Source organism: Enhydra lutris, unplaced genomic scaffold (genome assembly GCF_002288905.1).
Source record: "Enhydra lutris kenyoni isolate GAN:26980312 unplaced genomic scaffold, ASM228890v2 scaffoldscaffold4, whole genome shotgun sequence".
Lineage (NCBI taxonomy): Eukaryota > Metazoa > Chordata > Mammalia > Carnivora > Mustelidae > Enhydra > Enhydra lutris.
In genome coordinates, this window is record NW_019154088.1 from 2351060 (window position 1) to 2373761 (window position 22702).

At 51.0% G+C, this 22702-nt stretch overlaps 3 protein-coding genes across 3 annotated transcripts; 2 read left to right on the forward strand and 1 right to left on the reverse strand.

Annotated features, from left to right (window-relative positions):
- Nucleotides 1-689: 689 nt before the first annotated feature.
- Nucleotides 690-7740, forward strand: LOC111140352 (lysophosphatidylcholine acyltransferase 4). The gene is made up of 14 exons (XM_022492634.1): nucleotides 690-931; nucleotides 2247-2389; nucleotides 2713-2933; nucleotides 3306-3418; nucleotides 3536-3596; nucleotides 3884-3942; nucleotides 4132-4166; nucleotides 4702-4756; nucleotides 4930-5012; nucleotides 5249-5374; nucleotides 5722-5854; nucleotides 6659-6757; nucleotides 7094-7250; nucleotides 7501-7740. The coding sequence occupies exons 1-14, from the start codon at nucleotides 818-820 to the stop codon at nucleotides 7653-7655; spliced, it is 1554 nt and encodes a 517-aa protein (XP_022348342.1). The 5' UTR covers nucleotides 690-817; the 3' UTR covers nucleotides 7656-7740.
- Nucleotides 7741-8952: 1212 nt separating this feature from the next.
- On the reverse strand, nucleotides 8953-18106 carry LOC111140150 (NUT midline carcinoma family member 1). The gene is given in 8 exon segments (XM_022492501.1): nucleotides 8953-10026; nucleotides 10028-10960; nucleotides 11319-11435; nucleotides 11678-11967; nucleotides 12470-12609; nucleotides 13707-13835; nucleotides 15660-16359; nucleotides 18022-18106. Coding segments are annotated over 8 exon segments (3399 nt in total). The 5' UTR covers nucleotides 18038-18106.
- A 1964-nt stretch (nucleotides 18107-20070) lies between these two features.
- Nucleotides 20071-20864, forward strand: LOC111162395 (NOP10 ribonucleoprotein). Its single transcript, XM_022526793.1, has 2 exons — nucleotides 20071-20193; nucleotides 20487-20864. The coding sequence occupies exons 1-2, from the start codon at nucleotides 20140-20142 to the stop codon at nucleotides 20625-20627; spliced, it is 195 nt and encodes a 64-aa protein (XP_022382501.1). The 5' UTR covers nucleotides 20071-20139; the 3' UTR covers nucleotides 20628-20864.
- Nucleotides 20865-22702: the final 1838 nt, after the last annotated feature.

Below are 22702 nucleotides of genomic sequence, written 5' to 3' on the forward strand. Positions count from 1 at the left end.
TCCACTGCCCCTCCCCAGCCTAGGCCTTGCCGGGCTCACGGGAAGCACAGGCGCCAGCGTCTCCCGGGCTTCTGGTGCCGGGCGGACGCCAGGTGCGCGCGGCAGAACTGGAAATCCTGTTAAGCGCCGGCTGGACGCGGATGCCGAGAGGCTTGAGGCACAACACGGCCACCAGAGGGCACGAGCGCCCCCAAGTCCTCGCGCGATGGCGTCGCCGCCACCAAGAAGGGAGGGTGGTCGGCCTGCCAGGAGGGGTGGCTGGGGCCCGCGAGCTCGCGGGGAGAGCGGGCCCCACTAGCCCCCGAGTTGCGGCCTCCGCGCACCGCGCACCGCGCACCGCTCCTCCGTTCCCAGCAGCCCGAGGGACCAGATCTGCGCTCGCAGGGTGACCTCGACGCCCGGGCGGGGTCGAAGGACGCTCTCCGCTCCGCACCCACCTCGCGGCCCCAAGCCCGCTCCGAGCCGGAGGCCTGCGGGGAGGCGGCGGCCCGCTGTTCCAAGAAGAACGCCCCGAGGGCCAGGCGCGGGTTTAGCGCGCCCTGGCATCCGGCTGCGGCGGAACAATGGCCGGAGGGGCTGCGGCGGGCACCACGGACGCGGCAGCATCGGTGGAGCAGGGGCGCCCGGACGCTGGAAGCCCCGCCCCTCGGCCGGCTCCCTGACTACGCGGGCCGGGCCGCGCCGCCTGCTCCCCGCCCCTCGGCGCTCGACACCAGGCGGGGCCCCGGCCGGAGCACTGCTGCAGCAACCGCTGCTCTGCAGAGCGGGGCCCGGGGTCGGGGCCGGGGCGCCCTCGTTCCCACCTTCTCCCGCCGCTATGAGCCAGGGAAGTCCGGGGGACTGGGCCCCCATCGACCCTACCCCCGGATCCCCAGCGCCCCCCAACCCCTTCGTGCATGAGTTACACCTCTCCCGCCTCCAGAGGGTTAAGGTAAAGTGTGAGTGGGGGGCGTCGGGAGGACTCGTGGGGATAGGAAAGGGAGGCAGTTTAGAGCCCAGGCAAAGATGGGGATGGGGATCCGGAAAAGAGGTGGGTGAGAGGCTTGCGGGGAGGGTGTCCGGGGGAGCGCACGTGGGGGCGGCGGGGGGCGGCGGGGGGCGGCGAGAAGTCCTTGGAGAGGGCGCGGGCTTGGGCGATGGATAGCTCGAAGGTGTGGAAGAATTGACTAGGTGAGGACGGAGGACAGCAGGAGACCCAGAGATGAGGGGAGATGGAAGATACTGGGGAATGCGGTTTACATCCTGCGGAGGCTGATGAACTAGAATGGAGGTGGAGGCTACGGAAAGCCGGGGGTGGGGGCAGGGGCGTGCTGAGTGCTTCCTCGAGGCTCTGAAATAGAGGGAAGACGTCTCTAGATCCATATCCTGCGCCCCTGTACCGATCCAACACCCCGCCTTTCCAACTCCCCCCTCCCCGCACTGCAGCACCTCCTGGTGGGGGGGTAGGGTGGCTGAGAAGTGGGCTCACTACAGGAAGTGGAGAGCCGCACCGGCCTCCGGGAACTGGGGAAGGGTTTGGGAAGGGAGTGTCCAAGGTGTCTGCTACCCTCACCACCCCTGAGGCAGGCTCCTGGGTCTCAGTTTGTTTACCTGCACTCTCCCCAGGGCAGCCCTGGGAGTCACTCTGGCTCCTGGCAACCCCTACCCTGCGGAGTAGGGCCAAGCTCTTCTCCCCCTCCACCACCACCACCACCACCCCCGTCCTAGGGGAGTGCTGTTGAGTGGAACTGACGGGCCTGGACCTAAAAAGGGGACCTCTGTGTGTTCCAACTCTCTACCACCTCCGAGGGCCAAAGTAGAAAGAACTATGCACCTGGTTTCTGTTGGACATAGGAGCTATTTATGGAATGCGAGGTGGGGGAGGAACTATCTCCAGCCTGCTCTCCATCAAGCACTGTGCTGGGCGCCTCCACAGGGGTTATCATTAAACGTTCTTAACTGATTTTTTAATCATAAAATGCATCTATCACTTGGTAAGGCCTTACCAAGTGATAGATGCATTTTATGATTAAAAAATCAGGTCCGATCCGAATAATGAGGCCCCTGGTCCTATTAATCCTTTATCCTCTCGCCTTTATTGGTATCTTCATCTCACCTTGGATTCCGGCCCCATCTTCTGTTCCCACACCACCTGTCCCCAGACCCACAGGGGGTGATGGCTCTCTGCTTTCTCCTTGTGGGAGAACGGAAGCAATGGAGAGAGTGTCTCCCAGTCCTGAAGTGACATTTTCTCCCACCCTCTGCAGTTCTGCCTCCTGGGGGCACTGTTGGCCCCCATCCGAGTGCTTCTGGCCTTTATTGTCCTCTTTCTCCTCTGGCCCTTTGCCTGGCTGCAAGTAGCTGGTCTTACGGAGGAGCAGCTTCAGGAGCCAATTACAGGATGGAGGAAGTAAGTGGGGGATCAGCCCCCAGAGACCTACTTCTGGATTCTCTTCCCTATTATTCATTCCGCTCGTCTTTGAGAAGAAACGGAGGGAGGGTTCTGAAGGTCTGCTACCCAGCCTAGATAGGTGAGATGAGTCAGCCAGGTACCCAGGACCTCAGCTCTAGGTGATGCTCCCTGATGTGTCCCAGAGTAGCCGGACTTCATTCAGCCCCTTGGCAGAGGAAGAGGGAACAAGAGAAGAGCAGCTGCTTTTTTGGGTGCCTAAGCCTGGGGGTGAATAAGGGACAGAATCACCACCTCTGCTGATGCCCAGCCTTGTCCTGCAGGACTGTGTGCCACAATGGGGTGCTGGGCCTCAGCCGCCTGCTCTTTTTCCTGCTGGGCTTCCTTCGAATTCGCGTTCGGGGCCAGCGGGCCTCTCGCCTTCAAGCCCCTGTCCTTGTTGCCGCTCCCCACTCTACTTTCTTTGACCCCATTGTTCTGCTGCCCTGTGACCTGCCCAAGGTTGTGTCCCGAGCTGAGAACCTTTCCGTGCCTGTCATTGGAGGTGAGAAAGCATAAGGGGTGAATGGGAGAGATGACAACTCTGAGCAAAAAAGGCAGGAATCCGAGCCGCTCTGGAGAGAACTGGCCTCAAGGGGGAAGGGAAAGGTTAGAAGGGAAGTCGGCTGTTGCTGGCAAATGAGATGCAAATGGATACCTTTGTGAACCAGCCCCTTAGATTCTGAGGGCTGGTGCTTGGAGGTGTTGGGAGGACCTCTGATCACTTGCCTGAAAGGATAACTCACAATAAAAGGAGGGCCCCCAGGGCAAAGAGATGACTGCAAAGCTTCTCTTACTGTTGAGGAAGTGGTGGCTACAGGTATTAATGGCCCTGGGTGGGAACCAAGTGACTCCTTGTGTCCTCTCTGGACCCCAGCCCTTCTTCGCTTCAACCAAGCCATTTTAGTATCCCGGCATGACCCGGCTTCTCGGCGCAGAGTGGTGGAGGAGGTCCGAAGGCGGGCTACCTCAGGAGGCAAGTGGCCCCAGGTGGGTAAGGGTCTAAAAATCTCACCTTTTATGTGTTCCCAAAGAGGCTTCTCTTTCCTCTCTCCCCTTCAGGATACCCCACCTCATTCCAGTCCCTTGGGTTTTTGTTTCCCCCAGGTACTATTCTTTCCTGAGGGCACCTGTTCCAACAAGAAGGCTTTGCTTAAATTCAAACCAGGTGAATAAAACCATAATGGGTGGTAGGGCTGTAGGAGAAAGGAGCCCCAGACTTGGAGGGGGACTCTGGAATAACCCAGGAAGTGGAGCGGGGATCATAGGGAAGAGAGATAGGGAACTCCTAGGTGACACCGAAAAGTCTCTAGGAGTCAGAAAGAAAACTGCAAATGAAATAGAGCCAGGCCAGATATTATGTCAGAACTGTCCCAGACCCTGACCTTCATGCCTTCTAGCTACCTCCAAGAACTAACCTCTGCCTGGGGTGTGGGGGGTGGGAATGGGATTTAGGAGCCTTCATCGCTGGGGTGCCTGTGCAGCCTGTCCTCATCCAATACCCCAACAGTCTGGTGAGTCTGAGTCCAGGAGAGGAGATGGGGGGAGCCCAGAGCCACCCTAAATCAGTGAGAACTTTTGGTATTGCGGTGGGATGTGCATGTGGGGTGGGAGCGGGGTCAGGGCCTCTGCCCAAGGAGGATGGGCCAGCTTCAGGAAAGACAAGTAATCCCTATCTCCCCTCACCTCTGCTTCTCCCCTAGGACACCACCAGCTGGGCATGGAGGGGCCCTGGAGTGTGAGTCTTGGTGTTCCTGGGGTGAGGGTGGGGAACAGGGCCCATCAGAGAATTTCTGGCCCATCTCAATCTCCAGGCAAGGCAAACAGACCTTCTTCATTGTCGATTGAGAACTCTAGAACTCTAGAGAGAGGGTGCCTGTTTCCCTGTTTTGTTCTGATCTCCCGGTAATCTGGAAGTGCTTCCAGCCATCCCACCTAATCTTTCCTTCTATGACTGTAGCTCCTTTGAACTTACAATCCAGTGTTTCTGAGCAATCTCCCCCATCAGTCTCTTGAGAGCCAGCATGGTTGCCTCACCTTTTCTGGCAGTTACTCACATCTTTTCTCTGGCAGTTCCTCCTCACACCTGTCCCCGCCATGCTCTCTCTTTCCCTACGGCCTTCTGGCACTTCCCTTTGTCTCCCACTTGCTTATTTACCTAGCTCACTGTGTGGTTCGGGGTCCATTTTTATATGAATGGGAAGAACTTTCCCACTCCCCTCCTCATCCCATATTTAGGGATTGGTGAGCATCTGAGGTCTCTCTTCTCTTAGACTGAAAGTCCTCTGGCTCACAGCCTCTCAGCCCTGCAGCATCGTGGATGTGGAGGTATGACATGTGCCACCCTCCCCAACACCACTGTAGGTGGGGAGGCGAATGGGCATCGGCTGACCCCTGAAGGGAAAAGTGGGTGGGAGTGCTCACCCATAGCTTTGAGGTCCTGATGAGAAGTGTGTGTGCGTGTGTGTGTGCGTGTGTGTGTGTGTGTGTGTGTGTTTCAGTTCCTCCCTGTGTACCACCCCAGCCTGGAGGAGAGCAGAAACCCCACCCTCTATGCCAACAATGTCCAGAGGGTAATGGCACAGTGAGTATCCCACAAAATATTTCCTGGAGTAGATAGTAGGGGGGTGTGGAGGGCTGAGGTTCCAAGGCAAAGATCGGGGAGTGGGCAGTGGACTGGGTTCTACACAGCTGAGACTGGGGGTGGTTAAAGGGTCCCGGTCTCCTCCACGTTCAGCTGCCCAGACTCGGTAATGAAACCTTAGAAGACTTTTCTTCCTTGTTCCCCCCCACTCCGTTCCATCGCTTTTCATCCTATAGGGCCCTGGGCATTCCAGCCACTGAGTGTGAGTTTGTAGGGAGCTTGCCCGTGATTATGGTGGGCCGGCTGAAGGTCGCCCTGGAGCCGCGGCTCTGGGAACTGGGAAAGGTGCTTCGGAAGGCTGGGTAAGTGACCTTTAATGTAAGGGTGTGGGCAGTGTCAACGGATAGAGAAGGAAATGGGAAGAATGAAGGAAAGTCTTAAAAAAGAAATAAGTGGGAAGGTAAAGGATTTTTTCTTTTTTTTTCTTTTTTTTTTTTAAGATAATGGAGTAAAAGGAAGGAGGTAAAAAGAAAGGGAAAGAGATATAATAAGCCCAGTGAGAAAAGGAGGAATGGTTCTCACAGGACTGAGTTAGAGTCCATCTTAAAAAAACACCAGATACACCTGTGCTGGGGGGACTCTTGGGGCTGCAGGCCAAGGTCCAGGAAGAAGCTGAGTAAGCTGTCTGCCTTCAACAATTCCATTGTAGGTTGTCTCCTGGCTGTGTGGACACTGGGGCAGAGCCAGGCCGGAGTCGAATGATCAGCCAGGAAGAGTTTGCCAGGCAGCTACAGCTCTCTGACCCCCAGACGGTGGCTGGAGCCTTTAGCTACTTCCAGCAGGTAAAGGGGCTGGACGCAGGGGCCAGAGGCCAGAGCCTAGGCCCTGCCCTCCAAGCTGATGTGCTCAGGCTCAGGCAAAGGTAGGGGACCATACAACCTTGTGGGGCACCTCTGAGTGGTAGGAAGATGACATAAGGGAGAGAACATGGGACAGATTAGGCAGGGATGAGTTTGAGAATCAGATCTTTGCAATACTTTTTAAAAATAACCCCTAGCTTCTCTAGGGGATTCCTGAACTATCTCAAGAATTTTGGCACTCTATAGATTTCCTGGAACTTCCTCTAACGGGACAGAGAGTGTTGATTCCTTAGATTGGGGCTGACTGTGTCTGAAAGGAGTTTCTCCACTTAGCCTATAGCAGAGCAGAACCAAAACTGGAATAGCATGGTGTCACCAGGGCAGACATCCTCCCTGGGTTTCTTTGGTAAGAAATTATGCCGGTGACCCTCTCTTTATCTGTTGGACCAGTCCTCCAGCACAGGCTGAGTCAGCAGAGAACCAGTTTTTCCAGCGTGGGGTATGTCAGAAGCCTGATGGTAACTTCAGCATTCCTGGGGGATTCCCTAACATTCATAGGAGATCCCTTTTAGGAGAGCTTTGTCCCCGGGTGATGTGGAGATAGCTTGAATGGACCCATGACCTGAGAGAAATCCCAGGAATCCTGGAGAGTTTAGAGCTCACTGTTCTAAGGAAGCAGGCACAAGGGTCATCTTTGGGCCTGCTGAGAAGAGGAAGGAGCCAAAATCCAGGGCAGAAGGGAGGACACAGCATTGGTCCTCATCCTGCCCTGGTTTCTCCCTCCAGGATGCCCAAGGTTTGGTGGACTTTCGAGATGTAGCCTTGGCACTGGCAGCTCTGGATGGAGGCAGGAGCCTGGACGAGTTGACTCGCCTGGCCTTTGAGGTATCAGAGAGATGGGGGCGGGGAATGTGTGGTGGCCGTGCCTACCCCTACCCGGAGACCTCTGTGGGGTGTTGCTCCCAGTAGCTTCTAGACAGTAGGTGCTCAGTATGCCCCACCCCAGTGCCCCAGTGTTGAGACCTGGCTGAGAACAGGGCAAGGGCAGCAGCTGTGAGTTTTTAATTCTGCGCAAAGGGCCGGGGTGTGGGCGGCAGGGGAGAAAGGGAGGGCCTGTACTCCGCACTCTTGGAAGAGGAGGTACCCGTCAGGCAGACCTGCAGGGCGGTGTGGGGCCATGGCCTGAGGACAGGGCTTAACTTGAGTCCGTTTCTGTGCCAGCTCTTTGCCGAGGAGCAAGTAGAGGGGCCCGGCCGCCTGCTGTACAGAGACGGCTTCAGCACCATCCTGCACCTGCTGCTGGGGTCCCCCCGCCCTGCTGCTGCAACTTTGCATGCTGAGCTGTGCCAGGCGGGACCCCACCAAGGCCTCTCCCTCTGTGAGTCACTGCCTTCTCTGCCAAGAGGGCTCGAGCCACCACCAGCACCAGGCTGGGAGGGGACAGGGGCTGGTGGCTCATCCTCTTGAGAGGTGAGGCTGGGAAGGCAGAGAGGACAGAACCTCAGATCTGAGAAGTGAAGCAGGGGTGAGAGGGACAGGACATACTGATTCTGAAAAAGAACAGGGCACCCTCTTCCCCTCCTCCTTAGATGGTTTGACTTTTTCCCTTTTCACTCTTCCCTGTCCAGGTCAGTTCCAAGACTTCTCCCTCCACGACCCGCTCCACGGGAAGCTCTTCAGCACCTACCTGCGCCCCTCCCCGAAAGCACAGGCCTCAGCCCCAGGCGGCCGCATGGCTCTGGCCAATGGGACTGTGCCAGTGCCCAAGCAGAAGGGCGACTGAGAGCCTTGACCTCCCCAGCTCACCTCTGGCCTACCCTGTGCCTCAAGCCCATTTCTGCTCCTGCTTGAGTTTTTTTGTTACTGTTGTTGGTTGTGGTTTTTTTTGTTGTTGTTGTTGTTTTTTTAAGTCAATTTTCATTTTTTGTTTGTTTTTTTTTTTTGTAAAAAACTATTTTATATATAAATATAAATATATATCTATATCTATTTAAAAAAATAAGGCTATTACATAGATAGTATCAGCTGGGAACAGAGGGATTAATGGTTGCAGGCTGCCCATTGGAAGATCTCAAAGGTTCCCGGGGTCAGTCCTCTTGGCTGTTGCTGGACAAAGCCGCACTTCAGCTGGACCAGATGGGGCTCTTTCCTACACAGAAATCATGCCCATGTCACATCCTCCCCTTCTGTTGTCATACCCTATATATGTACCTTTTAACAGGCTTCCTCATGAACCTCTTTTCAGTCTATTCCCTCTTGTTCTGTCCTCATTAGAGATTAAAAAATAGCTAACGACCATTTTATATTTAATAATCACACTGAGAATGATTTCCCCTCCATGGTGGGAGCAGAGAGCTGTGTCCAGAGCAGCCTCTGCCCTGCAGCTCAGACCAGCCTCAGGAGGGTGTTTTTTTTGCCAGGGATGGATGATTGGAGGACGTTTAAATCCCTTCTGTCCAGCCTCTTCAAGGAAGGCGGGGGAAGCCCCCCTTTAAAAGGTGCTGTCTAGATAGAGTTATGGAAAACTAATTAGATTTAGGAAATTAGATATCTAACCCAGAGATCTGACAGTTTAAAAAAAAAAAAAAAAGGCATCTTTCCATCTTACAGACTTTTAAAGGGAAACAGATAATGATGGCCTTTCCTGAGAAGCACTCCCCAGCATGGAGTCTAGGCTTTTCATGAGGGGAGGGATAAAGTGATCCCTGGGGACTTCTCAGGTCAGGAGCTCATTGGGGAGCCTGGAGTGACATCTAGATCCCATGAATCTGGAGCACCCTCCCCCTCCTTCACAGCACCTCACCCTGACTAGCAGCAAAGACAGGAATACTAAATTGCACATGGCAAACATTTTCCAACCAGAAAATCTTTATTTTTCTTTTCCCCATACAACTTCCAAGGGTACTCCACCTCCAACCTAGCCAGTGTGACCTCCCTTCCCACACTCGCTACTTTTGCAAACAACAAAATCCCATGGGGTTGAGAACCAGTCTCTGCTGGTGTGCAGCTGGAGTGAAATCTACTCTGGGGGCCCCCACCTTTAGGGATCAGCAGGTGAGGTAGGAGGGTCCCACTGTCCCCTACTGACTACGCCGACGTTTCTTCCTTCGGCCAGTGACAAAAGTGTCACGCCGCCTTTTACGAGGCTGTGAGGCTCGAACCACTCCAAGAGCCAGGGGTTTCTCCCCAGAGATGCCAAGGTCAGCTCCCTGGTAGGGCCTCTTTTCGGCAGGAGAAGGGCCTCCACTGAGAGTTCTCTTCCCAGACTTGGCAACAGGATGTGGAGACTGGCCAAGACCTCTTGCCTCAGCGGAGAGGGAGTGGGATGCTCTCTGGGCCCCCTGCCCTCCCGTCGAGGGCAGGCCTGAGGCAGGGTGAAGACTGAAGGGAGGCCCCCTTGGTGGTGACAGGTTAAGTTTAGAGGCCAAGAGGTAGGCAAAGCTGGAGAGTTCCTCATCCTCCCCTTCCTCCTCCTCCTTCCCTTTGGCCCCATCCGTTGAGCTGCATGTTTCACTGACAGGAGAGCTTTCTTTCAGAGTTAAGGCATCCCTGGCTCCCCATCTAGAGGAAGTGCTTCCAAGGGCCTGGTGAGGAGATGTTGATTTGGGGTTCCCATGAGCATAAGACTCTTGATTCCCTGGCAAGGGAACAAGGTCTTCAGGCTTGGATAAATCAGTATCCTCCCTGTCTGCTCCTTGGGGGTCATAAGAATTAAAATTTGGTGGGTGGGTATCCTCACTGACCTCTAGCTGGAGGCCACAGGCATCTCTAATATCTAGTATGTTGGCATGTTGTGTGGTTTCCAACAGAGGAGAGATGGAATGGCCCCTGTTCCCCACTTCCAGGCTGGCCTCAGGGAAGGAGGAGATACCCTGGGTCCCCAGTACAAGGATATTGCCTTGACAGGCAGGCTGAAGGGTTTCTTTGGGAATCCCCGGTGTGGGGGCGCAGATACTACTTTCAAGCAAAGGGGAGCAACCTTCAGCCCACAGATCTCTGGGATCCCCTGTAGCCTCAGGGCTCTGTTCTCGATTTTCTTGATGCCTCAGGGAGGGGCTGTCGGCCCTCAGAGGTCCCGGCAGGCTGCAGTAGCTTGTCTTCTGCAGGGCAGCTGTGCCATCTGGGCCTCCACAGGGGATGGCACTGCCCCCCCCCATCCCCAGGTGCTGTGGCTTTTCCAGGACCCAGAGAAATGTTGCTTCTGGAGCCCAGTGCCTGGCAGCCTCCCTGATGCTCAGTGACACATTCCCCATCGTGGAAGTTCTCTATGACTTCCCCAATTTGTAAGGGCAACTCTAAGCCCACGGCATCCAGCTCACTGCTCAGCCAAAGTCCTGGACTGAGAGAGGCTCCGTCCCCTTCCCTGTCACCAGCTGCTCTAAGGGAAAGGTTCTGGTCGTAACCCTGAACCACAGGAGGACTTTTGTCATCTCCCCACATGGCGACCGAAGAACCTTTCTGGGTTAATGCTAGTGGCTCCGTCCCCTGGGGAAGCACTCCAAGACCCCCTAGCTGCTGGCTGTCCCGTTTTTCTAGCCCCTGCCCTTGCAGAGGAGCGAGCTCTTTGAGTCCCACATCCAAGCTAGGAAATGTCTCAGGCTGCAGGCCTTCCTGCCAACGAAGGGGCAGAGTTTCAGAAGTTCTGTCAGCCACAAGGGGGTGCCCAGGAGACCTAGCACCTCCCAGGTGGTCATCCTGATGTGGGCATATTTGATTAGCAACCTTCCCGGCCCCTCTTTTCTCTGTATTTGAGGACCCTTGAGTTCCCTGTGGAGCTGTAGGTTCTAGCTGTAGGTCCCAGCTGCTGGGGGAGGGCACAGTGTTCCCATCTCTGCGCATCCCCCTCGGGCCATCTAGGGACCGCTCCTGCCCACCATGTACTTCGCTCACCCGCTTTCCTGGAGAAGCAGCCTTTCCAAGGCGAACGGTGCCCCCAGCCACCCGAGGCCCAGGGGAGGGCCGAAGCCGCCCACCCCCATCTTCATCCTCATCAGAAACAGAAGGACTGGAGTCTGATTGAGCTCCACTACAGCTAGGAGGAGCCTCTACATCCTCTTCCTCCAAGGCCAGGAGTCTCTTCTGGACCAGCTAGAAGGAGAATGGACAAACACTGTTCTCTATCTGGCTGTGAGAAGCTGTGGCGGAGGGGGTGGTCAGGAGATGGCACTGGGACAGGGCAGGGAACGCAAGCAAGTGGCATAAGTCACGGCATCAAAAACAGATTATCGTAGCTCTTCTCTTCCACCCTCTTGGGTCTTAATCCCATGCTTTGACCCCTTATGCTCACTCCCCTTTTCCTGTGTATCCACAGTCTCTTGCCTACTTCTTTTGCACCTAAATCCCAGTCCTGAAGCTGTCTCCAGAAGTCATACCAGCCAAGACAGCATAGGGTTAGATAAAATCACTCAAGCTTCTTACTCTGATATTTCCTACTTCCCAGGTTTACCTGGGCAAGACTGAGTCCTTCCTCTTGCTCCAGCTCCTCAATTAAGGCCAATGGATCCCTCTGCTGTTCTGGGGACAGCAGATCTGCCAGAAACTGAGGATGAATGATGGCCTCCACCTGGGGAACAGAAGAAACAGTGATCTGAGTCCTCGACAGGAAGTAACCTGTGAACAAAGAGGCTCTAGAGAAGGAGCCATGTGTCCCCCTCCCTCAACCCTCCCCCATGCATGCATGCACACACATTTCCAGTAGGAAGACAGCATAGTTCCTAACTGCCTTGGGCCAAACCCTAGGTCTTTTGTCCCCTGGAGTTTCCATCCCAGGATCTACTAGAAACCAGACACCCAGGTCCAGCCCACCTTGGAGACAAAGACCTCCTGAGAACAAAGCTCATCGATGTAGCTTAGGAGGCCTGGATCTGGATACATTGCTTCCTCCTGCTGCTGCTGCTCTTCTTCCTCTTCCTGTTTTCCATCTGCCTCCCCGATGGCCAACTGACTCCCCACCAGCCCTTCCATGATGTCAGCATACTCCTTCACAGCTTCTGGTGGGACCTCCTTGGGGGCCTCAGGAACCGGAGGCCTCTGCGTTTTGCGCTGCCGCCGGCGGGGGGCCCGTGCCTTGGAGGCCACCTTTTTGGGAATGTACACTAAGGGAAGAGATGGAAAGGAGGAATTGGAGTGGCACAGGGACTGTGGCTTCTGCCTCCCAGCCTTGGGTTTGTCAGGGCAGCAATCTGGGTATGCTGGAAGGATTACAGGCTGGATGAGGCCTGAAATGGGACCAGCCATGGGAGAAGATTGTGGAGCTGGAGGGTCTAAGAGAATCACTGCATGAGACATGTGGAAACCCCTGAAATTCCAAGAAGTCTTCTGATCCAGCCCCCATTTCTTGGGCAAATGAGGTATTTTGTGCCTCATGTACAGTCTGTTAGGGAGTAGTTTACTTCGCCAAGATCACAGTTTGGGACAAAGGGAACCCGAAAAGCCAGCCTCCTATGTATGTATGTCCTGTTTAGAACATCATTGCCACCCCGCCTGGGGGGATAGTGACAGAGTAAGGGCAATGCTTTCCCTAGTCCATGACTGCTCTGTGCACACCTCCCTTTGAGCCTTGAGCCGCAGGTTCCTGTTGCAATGAGGAAGTCTTACCTGGCTGCTGGCTAACCTCAGTGGCCGGGAGCCCTGGAGGGTCAAGTTTCAGAGGCGCTGCAGGAAGTAGGCCCTGGGACCCATTCGTCAGCTGTGTGTTCTGAATCTGCATCTCCTCCTCAGCCTCAAATTCCATGAACCTGCAGAGGGTGAGGAAGGCCTGGACAATGCCAAGAAGTCCAGACACCAGGGGGAAGCTGCTCACAGACAGCCCAATAACAATTCTGGGGGAACCTCACAAGGTCACCACAGAATCCCTTATGTGCAGTCATGGCTTAGGAAACTTGTTGAGAAACAAATGTTAAGCTTCTCCAGGAGAGAACCATCACTTTCACTTCTGTCTCATCCCTGATCTCACCCAGCATCATGGAGGATGTATATCAGCAATTAATACAGCCTTGTTGAAGCCAGTCAGGCCTATGCCAAAGCCTAGCTGCATCCCTCCATAGGGCCCTGCGAGGCCTCATGTGCCCCTACCTACAACCATCAAGGATGAGGGAAATCCTAAAGCAGGGCCTGGGGTTGCAGCTCAAGGCAGTTCCCACCAGGAGGCAGTGCTGAGACCCATGTCCTGAGGCTAGGACTGGTGGCCAGGAAGAGTAATTCTGGGAGGTATGGGTTCAGAAGGGAGGAAATGGAAACTAAGTTTTGGAGGAGAGGGTTCATTTCCCCAGAGTTACTCCTTTAACCAAGGAGACAATCGTGGAGAAATGAGGGATAAAAGCCAGGAGACCACTCTGGGCATCCAGGACCTTCCCCTGACCAAGCTCTGCAAGCACCAAGCCCTCCCTGGGATAATGGGGTAAATGATTTCTGTGCCACTCTTGCCAGAAGAGGAGTGGTCTCAAGGTTGGCATCAGTAGCCACCTACTACCAGGTCAGTAAGCTAGAAAAGAACCTGCCTAGTAGGGCTTACCTCCTCTTTGCAAGGTCCCTTTAACAAGGAATTTTTACACCAATTGTGCTCCAATCTCATTCTAAGAGCTTCAATATCAAGGACCTATATAATTTAGGATCTGGAGGAAGGAGAACTTTCAAGGTCACAGGACAGAAAAACCCTAGGGTCAAGGTGGTAGAAGCAGTGAGAATCCAGGAGACCCCATTCTAGTCTACACCACTCCTCCTAGCATCCCTTTTAGTAAGCACCCCGACACCCAGATCCAAGCCTCTTACATTCCCCCATCCATCCCATCCCTCCACAGCACCCCTCAGGAGAATGAGGATTAGTCAGACTCACTTTTCTGCCATCTCATAAAAGATCATCCGGTCAAAGTTGCTGGTGTGCTCCCATTCCTGCACAGCCCTTGGAAGTCCCTCCTCCAGAGTCATAGTGGGCTTCAGCCGGGCCAGGGAGCGAAGCACTGGGCTAAAATCCCCATTGTGTCAGTCATGTTTTACAATGTGCCCCCCCCCTCATGCCCCTGTCCCAACAAACACCTCAACACACACCCCTTGTCCCTCAGCAGAGCTAACTTGTCCCCCAATCCTTGTCACATCCCACCTCTGGTTAGACTTCCAGACCCCCAACCTCCACCCATCTATCATACTGGACTCTCTTCCTGCTGAAATTTTCAAATCTCACACAAAATCAGATGATTGCCTTTGTTCCCCACCTTTTGAAATCAACCACCCTTAATTCTCACGGTGCAATCCTCAACTAAACATGAGGAAGAAAGCACTCACATTATTAAATTAATGGATTCATTATAAAGTAGGCTTCTCCCTGTCCAAAGGCTCTTGCTTTTCAAAAAAGGCACTACCTAACCCAAATGAATCTCTTAAAGGTTGTGTGGTGTTTTTATTTGTTGGTTTTTAAGTTTTGTTTTGTTTTTTGCCTCGGGGCTACCCTCCACAGAAAAATATCAATACTCTTTAAGTTCTTTATGATTCATTTTTGTCCTCTGACTTGCCAGAGTCCTCAAGCACTGTGTCTAGAAATCACCTGCTGAAGCTTGTTATAATTAAGGATTCCTGTGCCCGAGGATCTTTGGACTTCGTATTTTACCAGCCTCCTGGGTTACTGTTGCAGAGAGACTGGACTGCATTTTGGAGGAGACCCTGCCTGGAGCCCCTGAGCATGGAGAACAGGAAGAGACTAGGAGTTAGAAATTCAGCCTGCTAGGCTCCAAGAGAACCAGAGCCATCGGGAGAAAGCAGGGAGCTGGTAAGGTGATCAACACCAAGGACTCTGGGGGAGCCTTTTGATTTATTCACTCCAGAGTCAGGGTGGAAAGGGAGATTCCTTTAGGAGCTCAGAGACTGGGAACACAATGTACCTGTTTTTTAAGTCTAGCAAAATGTGGACATTTTCTTTACGCAGAATGTCAAGAGTGCAGGCAGTCGAGGGAAGCAGTGGGTCTGGGCGGGAAAAAGAGAAAATTCCCCAGACTCGGCTTTAGACATAACAGACAGCCCCTGACCCCTGGGGTCCTTGGCTAAGCATCCACTCACATAGACATTCTGGCCTTTTGTGAATTCTTTTCCTTAACTCATTTCATCTCAGCAGCCCTCTGAAGTCACTATAATCATCCCCTTTCTGGATGAGAAGACTGAGGGCAAGGTAGTAAATGTGGGGCCCAGAATCACCAATCTAGCAAGCAGTGGAACCTAGGCCATTGGTCACTAAGGAAGTTCTACCACCTTCCTATTTCAACGTGAACTCAGAATAAAATAAAATAATGGTGGGGGAGGGTGGCACTTCCTTTGCCCCGCCCCCCACCATCCTCCAATCCTGCACTTGGTCAGGGCTCAGCTGTTTGGATGGCTCAACACAATGTCAGATGGTAATAAAATAATAATAAAATAGAATGGAAGGCCTCTGTACTTGGTGTCAGAGACCTAAGCTCCACTTACAGCCTTCTGCTTAATCACAGGAAACCTCTGGGCTTCAGTGTTCTCATCTATATGTGAAGATTACCGGAATATGCTTGCCTGAACTCAGAGAGTTGTGAGCATCACTTGAGAGAAGACACCTGAAAGCTCGTTATAATCTGGGAAGTAGGTAAAGAGGCCTATCATCATCATCATCGTCGTCATCATCATCATCGTTATGCTTTTTTGTTCTCATAGCCTCGATAGCACCCTGATGACCTGCCCTCAAGTATTCCTAAATAGCCTAACTTCCTGTCCAGCCCAAAGTCCTCCTTGTTTAAAAGTGCTAGGATAACTAACCTCAGATCTCCCCACTTACATAAGAAAGCAGGAAAGGGCTTCTGCATCAGGACTTTGAGACAAGTGCCTCCGAGCCAAGGCTTTGTAGCGCTGCCAGCGTCGGAAGTTCTCATAAACACCTTTGGAGGTGTAGGAGAGGTCGCCCAGGGCGGGCTTAGATTGGGCAGCCAATGGACCTCCTTCTCCGGTTGCCCCATGTAGCCCTGGCCAAGCCTTTTTTGGGGGCACAATGGAGGCCATTTGGGCAGCTGGTGGTAGAGCCTGAGCAGGAAGGCCTGGGAGGCCCTCCTGGCTCATCCCAATGGCCTTAGTGGGCAGAAGGGTCTTCATGTTAGAAGCTGTCATGAATCGAGGGGGAGGACCCTCAGGGGCCCCACAGGGAGTGCCTGAGGCAATCCAGTTGAGGGCTGGCTGAGTAAGGATGAAGTTCTGAGTTTGAGAGGGCTCAGCTTGCCCCCCTTCTGTCTTGACTTTGACAATGACTCCAGCCCCAGTGGGGCCAGGGCCCCCATCCCCTGTCACCAGCAATGGGCTGGGGAGAGTGGAGAGCACCAGAGGGTTGCCTGGAGAGAATGCTGAAGGCATGGGAGGCTGCAGAGGCGGCTCCCAGGGTGGCTGGTCTGGTGGGCCAGGAGCAGATTGGGGAAAGGGAAGTGCAGTGAAAGGAGACAGGGCCACACCAGCTTTCATGGTCATGTCCGGTCCCGACAGTGGAGATGCTGTTGAGACGAAGAAAAAGAGAATGGACTAGAAGAAAAGGAGGTCAGAGATTAGGTCATTGGAGTTCCATTTAGTCCCTGAACAATCAGAGCACTGATTCTCAACAGGTGAGGGAGGAATAAGGGTGGGGGAAACTGCAGAGTTTGCAAGTGTCTCCCCAAGTGATTTTGATGTCCCATACTCCTAGGTGAGAATTATTGCCCTAGAGAAGCTGCAAGGACCGTTGGGCCCATGACCTCATACTTCCTAACACACGGCAGCCAGCACCCTCTTATAAGTACCTCCCTTATTCCCACCCACTCCAAACATGTTCAAACCACCTGAATCCTGCCCCCAGCTGCTCTGTGGTCCCAGCCATGCACGGCTCACACAAGTGCTGTCCCCTGGAGAGCGTGTGTAGATTAGATATTTGATTTCCAGAAATTTTGTTATGTAACAGCCAGGAATGACTAAGAGATAGCCAAGAAGGGAGGTTTCCAGAGCTCTAAGTAGCTGCTGGACATGCTAAAATTTGGTGGATTTGATGGTGTAGACTGTCTGTGGTCCTTCTGCTTGGAAGCACTAATAACAGAAATTAAGGGTGTACTATGAACAAGGCACAATGAAGTCTGAAACACAGTACATGCTGAGAAGGAGCTATGTGGACTCTAGGCCAAAAATCCATGGATAAATACATAAAATGTGTACTTAATCAGGACATGTGTCTCAGGATTTCCAATTATAATAATAGATCATTTGCTTAATTTCACACAAGTCTCCTCCCCCTCTAATAAAGAATATTCCCCCGACAAACTAACAACACTCAGCTTCCACTTCCTGACCATGAAGGAGACATGGACTATGACCAAACTCATCACCTCAACCACAAAGCAGAGGGCCAGGAGGATTCTGTGAAGTGAAATGGGTCTGAAGGCCTGAGTTCCACAAAAGGTAGAAAAACTGAGAACATTTAAGGGAAGCCCCAGCTCTCATTCCAGTTGGAGTTACCCAACACCCCGGGTCCTGGGAAATCAAGGAAAACTGCTCTCGGAACTGGAAAAGAAGCCATCTCTGGGGCAAAAAGGAGCCATGAGGCTCTGAGCAGAGGTACTTCCAGTACCTTCCAGAGTAGCTTTTAGGAGGACATTTCTCTACAGACTAGGCAACAGAAAACCAGTGGAGTAGTTTTCCAGCAAAGATCTCCACCCACCCAACTCGATAAGATTGAGAGTGACTGCAGCTCAGCTCTCTCAGGACATAATTCTAGAGCAGGCTCCAACTGCCTACACGAGACACTGGAATGTGGACCTTCCCCTTGAACCCTTTCTGTGCTGCTTATACCACACACACACACCCCTGCCCATGCCCCACAAACACATGTTGAGGGGAATCCTTCTTCCAGAGAAACAAGTTGCTAACTGCCATCCCTTTTCTATACCCAGCACTTTCCTCTGAAGGGCTTTCATCTGCTTCCCAGGAAGCCCTCTTCATCCCCTAGCCCTGGTGCTAATGGCACAATCTCCTTCCCCAGCCTCCCCAAGTCTCATGACTTTGCTGGGGTCTAGTGCTCTTACATCTGTCTAGGTCAGCCCCAAAAGCTGATCCCCAGGGAAAGTGTCAAATCTGAATCCCTAAGGATGTGAGCAGGTAGTCAGGACCTTCCCCACCACTTGCAGACTTACCTCCATCTGAAGCCATCCTCTCAGATTTGGACACTAACCGTGGCTGTCGGGAAGCTTCCAGAATGACACAGTCTGGTCCAGGGCCCAGAGAGCGACCTGGCCCCAGCAGATACACAGGGATCCAAGGAAGGGAAGATAAAGATCAGATCAAAACAGAACTAGAATCTAGGACTCAAAACATTCTGCAGTGGGGGAGGGGAGGAGAGCAGGGGTAGAGGTAGAGAGAGATGCCAGAGGGCTCTGGTGAGTAAGCAGTAACCAGGAATTCCCTCCAAACCAGAGTATGGCAACACGACTGTTGTGTGTCTTTTTTAGGGCAGTTTGTAAATTCTTTCTGATTCCAACATTATAGTTTTATATCTCGATTACTTATACATTTCTTCACCAATATATATACAGTTTTATGCCCTTCAATCCCACTCAGTTCTGTAACTGACTTCCTATTAATAGAAGGTTGTGACAGACCCTTGGCTTAATTCAATATTGGCTCTGTTTTCCAAACCAAATTCAAAGTACATAATCTGTGCACTTAAGGATCAAAGAAACAGAATATTTGAAAGTAGGATTGTCTCAGAAAATCAGGGTTATGTTTGGCTGTATGCATATCATTTCCTTAGAAAGTTGTCTTGCTGGGGCACCTGGGTGGCTCAATCCGTTAAGCGGCTGCCTTCAGCTGGGGTTACCATCTTAGGGATCCAGCTCAGCAGGGGGCCCTGTTTCTCTCTTTCTCTCTCTCTCCCTGTTCCTGGTGCTCCCCCTGCTTGTGCTCTCTCACTCACTTTCTCTCAAATAAATAAAATCTTTAAAAAAAAAAAAAAAAAAGCTGCCCTGCCATCTCAAATAGTCCACTTCCATCAGCTCTGCAGTCCACGGAAAGTTCAGCTTACCCTTGGCTGAAAAGCATCGCTCTATCAAAAACTGCCATTCGGCCCCAAATACCAAAACCAAAAAGGCCTTCCTTTTGTTAAATTACTTTGTTGTTTAAAATTTTTGTTAAATAATTTTAGTTTTTAAATGGCAAATACATTAACATGGTTCAAAAGTCAAACTACGCAAAATGGAATATACAGCCAGGGTCCTTCCCACTCCTTTCTTCTGGAACTGATTTCTCTCTCTCTCTCTTTTCTTTCTTTTTGGAACCAATTTCTTTATCCCAGAGGAAACCAATAGTATGTTGCTTGTGAATCCGTGCAGAGATATTTTATGCAGCTACAAGTAAATACAGACTATATACTTTAAAAAAAGAAAAACGCTTTCAGGCTTTTCTTGGTTATAAAATTAACGTATGTTCCAATGTTTTTGCCATCGTAAATAATACTGCAACGATCGTCTTTGTAATATCTGGGTTCCAATTGTCATTTTTTAAAACCTAGAGTTCTATAAAGAGAACTTCTACGTTCTTTAAAAAATTCGAAATAACCCTAGGAGGTGCATCATATTATGCTATTATTAGCTACTCACCACTATAAGAAAGAGCGCTGGATTTGTGATAAAGAGACCTGAGTTTAAATCTTGGTTCGACCACTAAAATATACTTCACCAGTTTCATAAAATAACTTCACGCTCTCTTCGCTGTACCTGATATTGAATACCCATCATGCACTCTTTACCGCCAATACTTTGAAATAGGACGGGGAAACCGGATGTAAAAGAGGGGAGGGAAGAAAATTTTCTTCTTTATGCCCTAAGGTAAAGGGGCTCTGAATCCTGGAGCCTTTGTTTCTCCAGGCACTAGAAACACACTGCCTGTGGAATGGGTGTGCATCTCGAAATAAAGATAGGATTCTATTCATCAATGTTCAACTCATATCCATTCCTACCCCCCTCTAACTCCTAGCAGTGTTTTGCACACAGTGGGGCACACTCCACGTGTCTCCCAACGCCTGCAAAGTTGCAACTGGAAGCCAACGCCTTGCAAGGTTGCAACTGGGTTGCAACTGGGCCAAATCCTGCGCTAGTTCGCCCCCTCTTGGCCTACTGGAGAGAGGCCTAAATGGACTACATTTCCCGGCAGGCCTTGAGATAGACTTCCGGCTCTACCGGAAGGAAATTGGCCAACACGTGAGACCATCAGTTAGAGCTGCGGACGAAATTGGAACATCTCGTTTTGGCGTTGTCATGTTCCTCCAGTATTACCTCAACGAGCAGGGAGACCGGGTCTATACACTGAAGGTGAGAGGGAAAAAAATGGGTAGTAAGTGGTCATGGCGGGAAGCGAAGGTGGGAGGAGCGGTTGAAACCCGCTACCTAATTGCGTAGGTTAGTGGGGGGGATTAGCCCAGAAGCCACGAGTGGTGGAGGGAGTGTATGACTTGTTGATCTAACCGTCGCATCTCCTGTCTTCCTGCTTACATTTTTTCGCGCAGCCTTTCCCCATCCCAGCTTCTGTCTCTTACGACGCCAGTGATGGGAGTTTTCCCACCACTCCTGTACTGAAATTATGTCTCTCATTCTTCCTTGAGCAGAAGCTTGACCCTCTGGGACAACAGACCTGCTCGGCGCATCCTGCTCGGTTCTCCCCGGATGACAAATACTCTCGACACCGAATCACCGTCAAGAAACGCTTCAAGGTTCTCATGACCCAGCAACCGCGCCCTGTCCTCTGAGGGTCCCTTAAACTTCATGTCTCTTCTGCTACCCCTCAGAGACTTTCCGAAACCAAGCTCTTCAAACTGTGAGCCTTGACGCCTTCTTACCACCCTTGCTCTTTGGAATCCGGTTTCATCGTTTCCCTTGATCGTGCTTGTGCAGAGCAGTCATGGAGCCTCCCTCTTACGGGAACAAGTTTGAATTTTCTTTCCCTATTTTGAATCACTGCTAGGTTATTAAAATGTTTTGAAAAAGCTCTTATTTTGTATGTTGTGGGGAAAAAAGGAGGGGTTTAAAAACAAAAGAGGGAGATGAGAAGGAAGAGCTCTCCAGGGTTACAAGACCACTTGGAAGAACTTAAGTCATTGCTGATCAGTAGTGCTGTGGGCGATAAGGTGTTGGGGAACTGAAAGAATGGTTGAGACTCTTCCACAACTGTCGGAGTTCAGTGAAAAATACCCTTGTTCTCATTTAAGTAATTTCTTGCCCCTTGAAATGATGTTTTCACTGAAAATGGAGGAGTTGTTTGAAAAATAAGAGCAGCTATATTGTAGAGGGAATGCAGTGAATTGGAAGTTAGGAGACCAGGATTTTCCCCTCTGCATAACTGAGAAAGTAAAGTTACCCAGTTTAGTCTCATTTTTCTCATAATTTCTAAGCCTTCTTCCAGCTTTAAATTTGATAGGGTTCAGTGGTGGGTCTCTATCAATATCTATCTACACTGTGTGGCAGATAGAACCGTTGTGAATACAAATGGCTTGATACATCATTTACGCCCCTTCTGAAAATATTCCCAGGTATTTAGTTCTCTCCAAGAAATTGTTTTCTCACATACACTTAACTTTATATTCTCCTTGGCAGCCAGCTGCTTTGTGGAACTCCACATGGATCTTAATTTAGAAGATGAGGTATGAGAGATTCAAGCAGGGATTTTGCTGGGTTTTTTTTTAAGCTACTGTTGGGGTTAATTAAAAAACAAAAAAACCCTCGGAGATTTCTTAGGACAATTCATAGTAGAGGAATGATGAGGCAGAATACTGTATATGAGCTTTCAAGAAATGCTAACTTTGTCCTTTCTTTGCTAAGTTAATAAACTCATTAGTTTCCAGTCTTCCCATTTGTGACTTTTGACATTGGATTTGAATGTCTGCCTAGTGCCACTGATTAAAAAATTGCTGTATGGAGATTGTGTTCTAATTATACAATCTTTTTCTACTGTGTCAAGAGTCTAGACTCTAGAAACAGATGTAACTTAAATCAGCATAAATTTGATTTATCAGCACAGGTCCTGGAAGGGGATAGATACGTTTCTGTTGGACTCTGATGTCTGAGTATCTCAGCAGAAAAAGTGAGGATAGTTGCTGACTGCTAGGAAAAAAAAAAAAATCTCTCGACTTGGGTGGTAATAGAAGACAGATGATTTTTGAATCACTTAACTTACAGCAATGGTAAAATGAGAAAACCTGTTTCCTGTCTAGCAATTTTTAATTTCTTAGCCTGTTCACTTAACAGGGATTTTAAAATGTTACCTTATTAAGGGGATAACGATGGAAGAAATGTTAATTCTGCAATAACTAGAAAAAGGATCTGCTATGGAAACTTCTTAAACACTAAAGTCAGTAAATGAACTCTGTTAGTAATGTTTTGTAATGTTGACTGTAACTTTGTCTTTACAAGTAACCCACCACCTGCACTCACCCCCTCAAAAAAGGATTATTTTTTCATGCTACCTGCTGTGTAAACTGAAATGAAAAGACTTTGATCTGGAAATAGTCCTAATTGAAATAGAGGAGAAAAGGTGGACTTTTCCTTTAAAAGATTCTCTGGATATTAATATCTTCTGAGCTATGCTCAGAAACGGGAGAAGAGTTTTAAGAGGTATAGTATATATTGGTATTAGGTAGTAAATGAAAATACACTGTGGTATGAAACAAATTAGATTTTGCAGAAATCCATCATTTCTTTATAAATATGAGAAAGTCTGTGAGAGCAACGGGGCCTGGCCAAGCCCAGCAGAGTCAGCTGTGGAAAGCACAGGAGCCTTTGCCACCTGGAACTGGCCTGGGTACTGTGCCCATTAGTCAGGTTGCTC

Bases quoted from the DNA above. Each gene is read 5' to 3' on its own strand.
- LOC111140352 (XM_022492634.1), top strand. From the start codon at position 818: ATGAGCCAGGGAAGTCCGGGGGACTGGGCCCCCATCGACCCTACCCCC. The intron at 4,167-4,701 runs GTGAGTCTTGGT...CTCTTCTCTTAG, and splicing joins GCATGGAGGGGCCCTGGAGT to ACTGAAAGTCCTCTGGCTCA. The intron at 7,251-7,500 runs GTGAGTCACTGC...TTCCCTGTCCAG, and splicing joins CCACCAAGGCCTCTCCCTCT to GTCAGTTCCAAGACTTCTCC.
- LOC111162395 (XM_022526793.1), top strand. From the start codon at position 20,140: ATGTTCCTCCAGTATTACCTCAACGAGCAGGGAGACCGGGTCTATACA. The intron at 20,194-20,486 runs GTGAGAGGGAAA...TTCCTTGAGCAG, and splicing joins ACCGGGTCTATACACTGAAG to AAGCTTGACCCTCTGGGACA.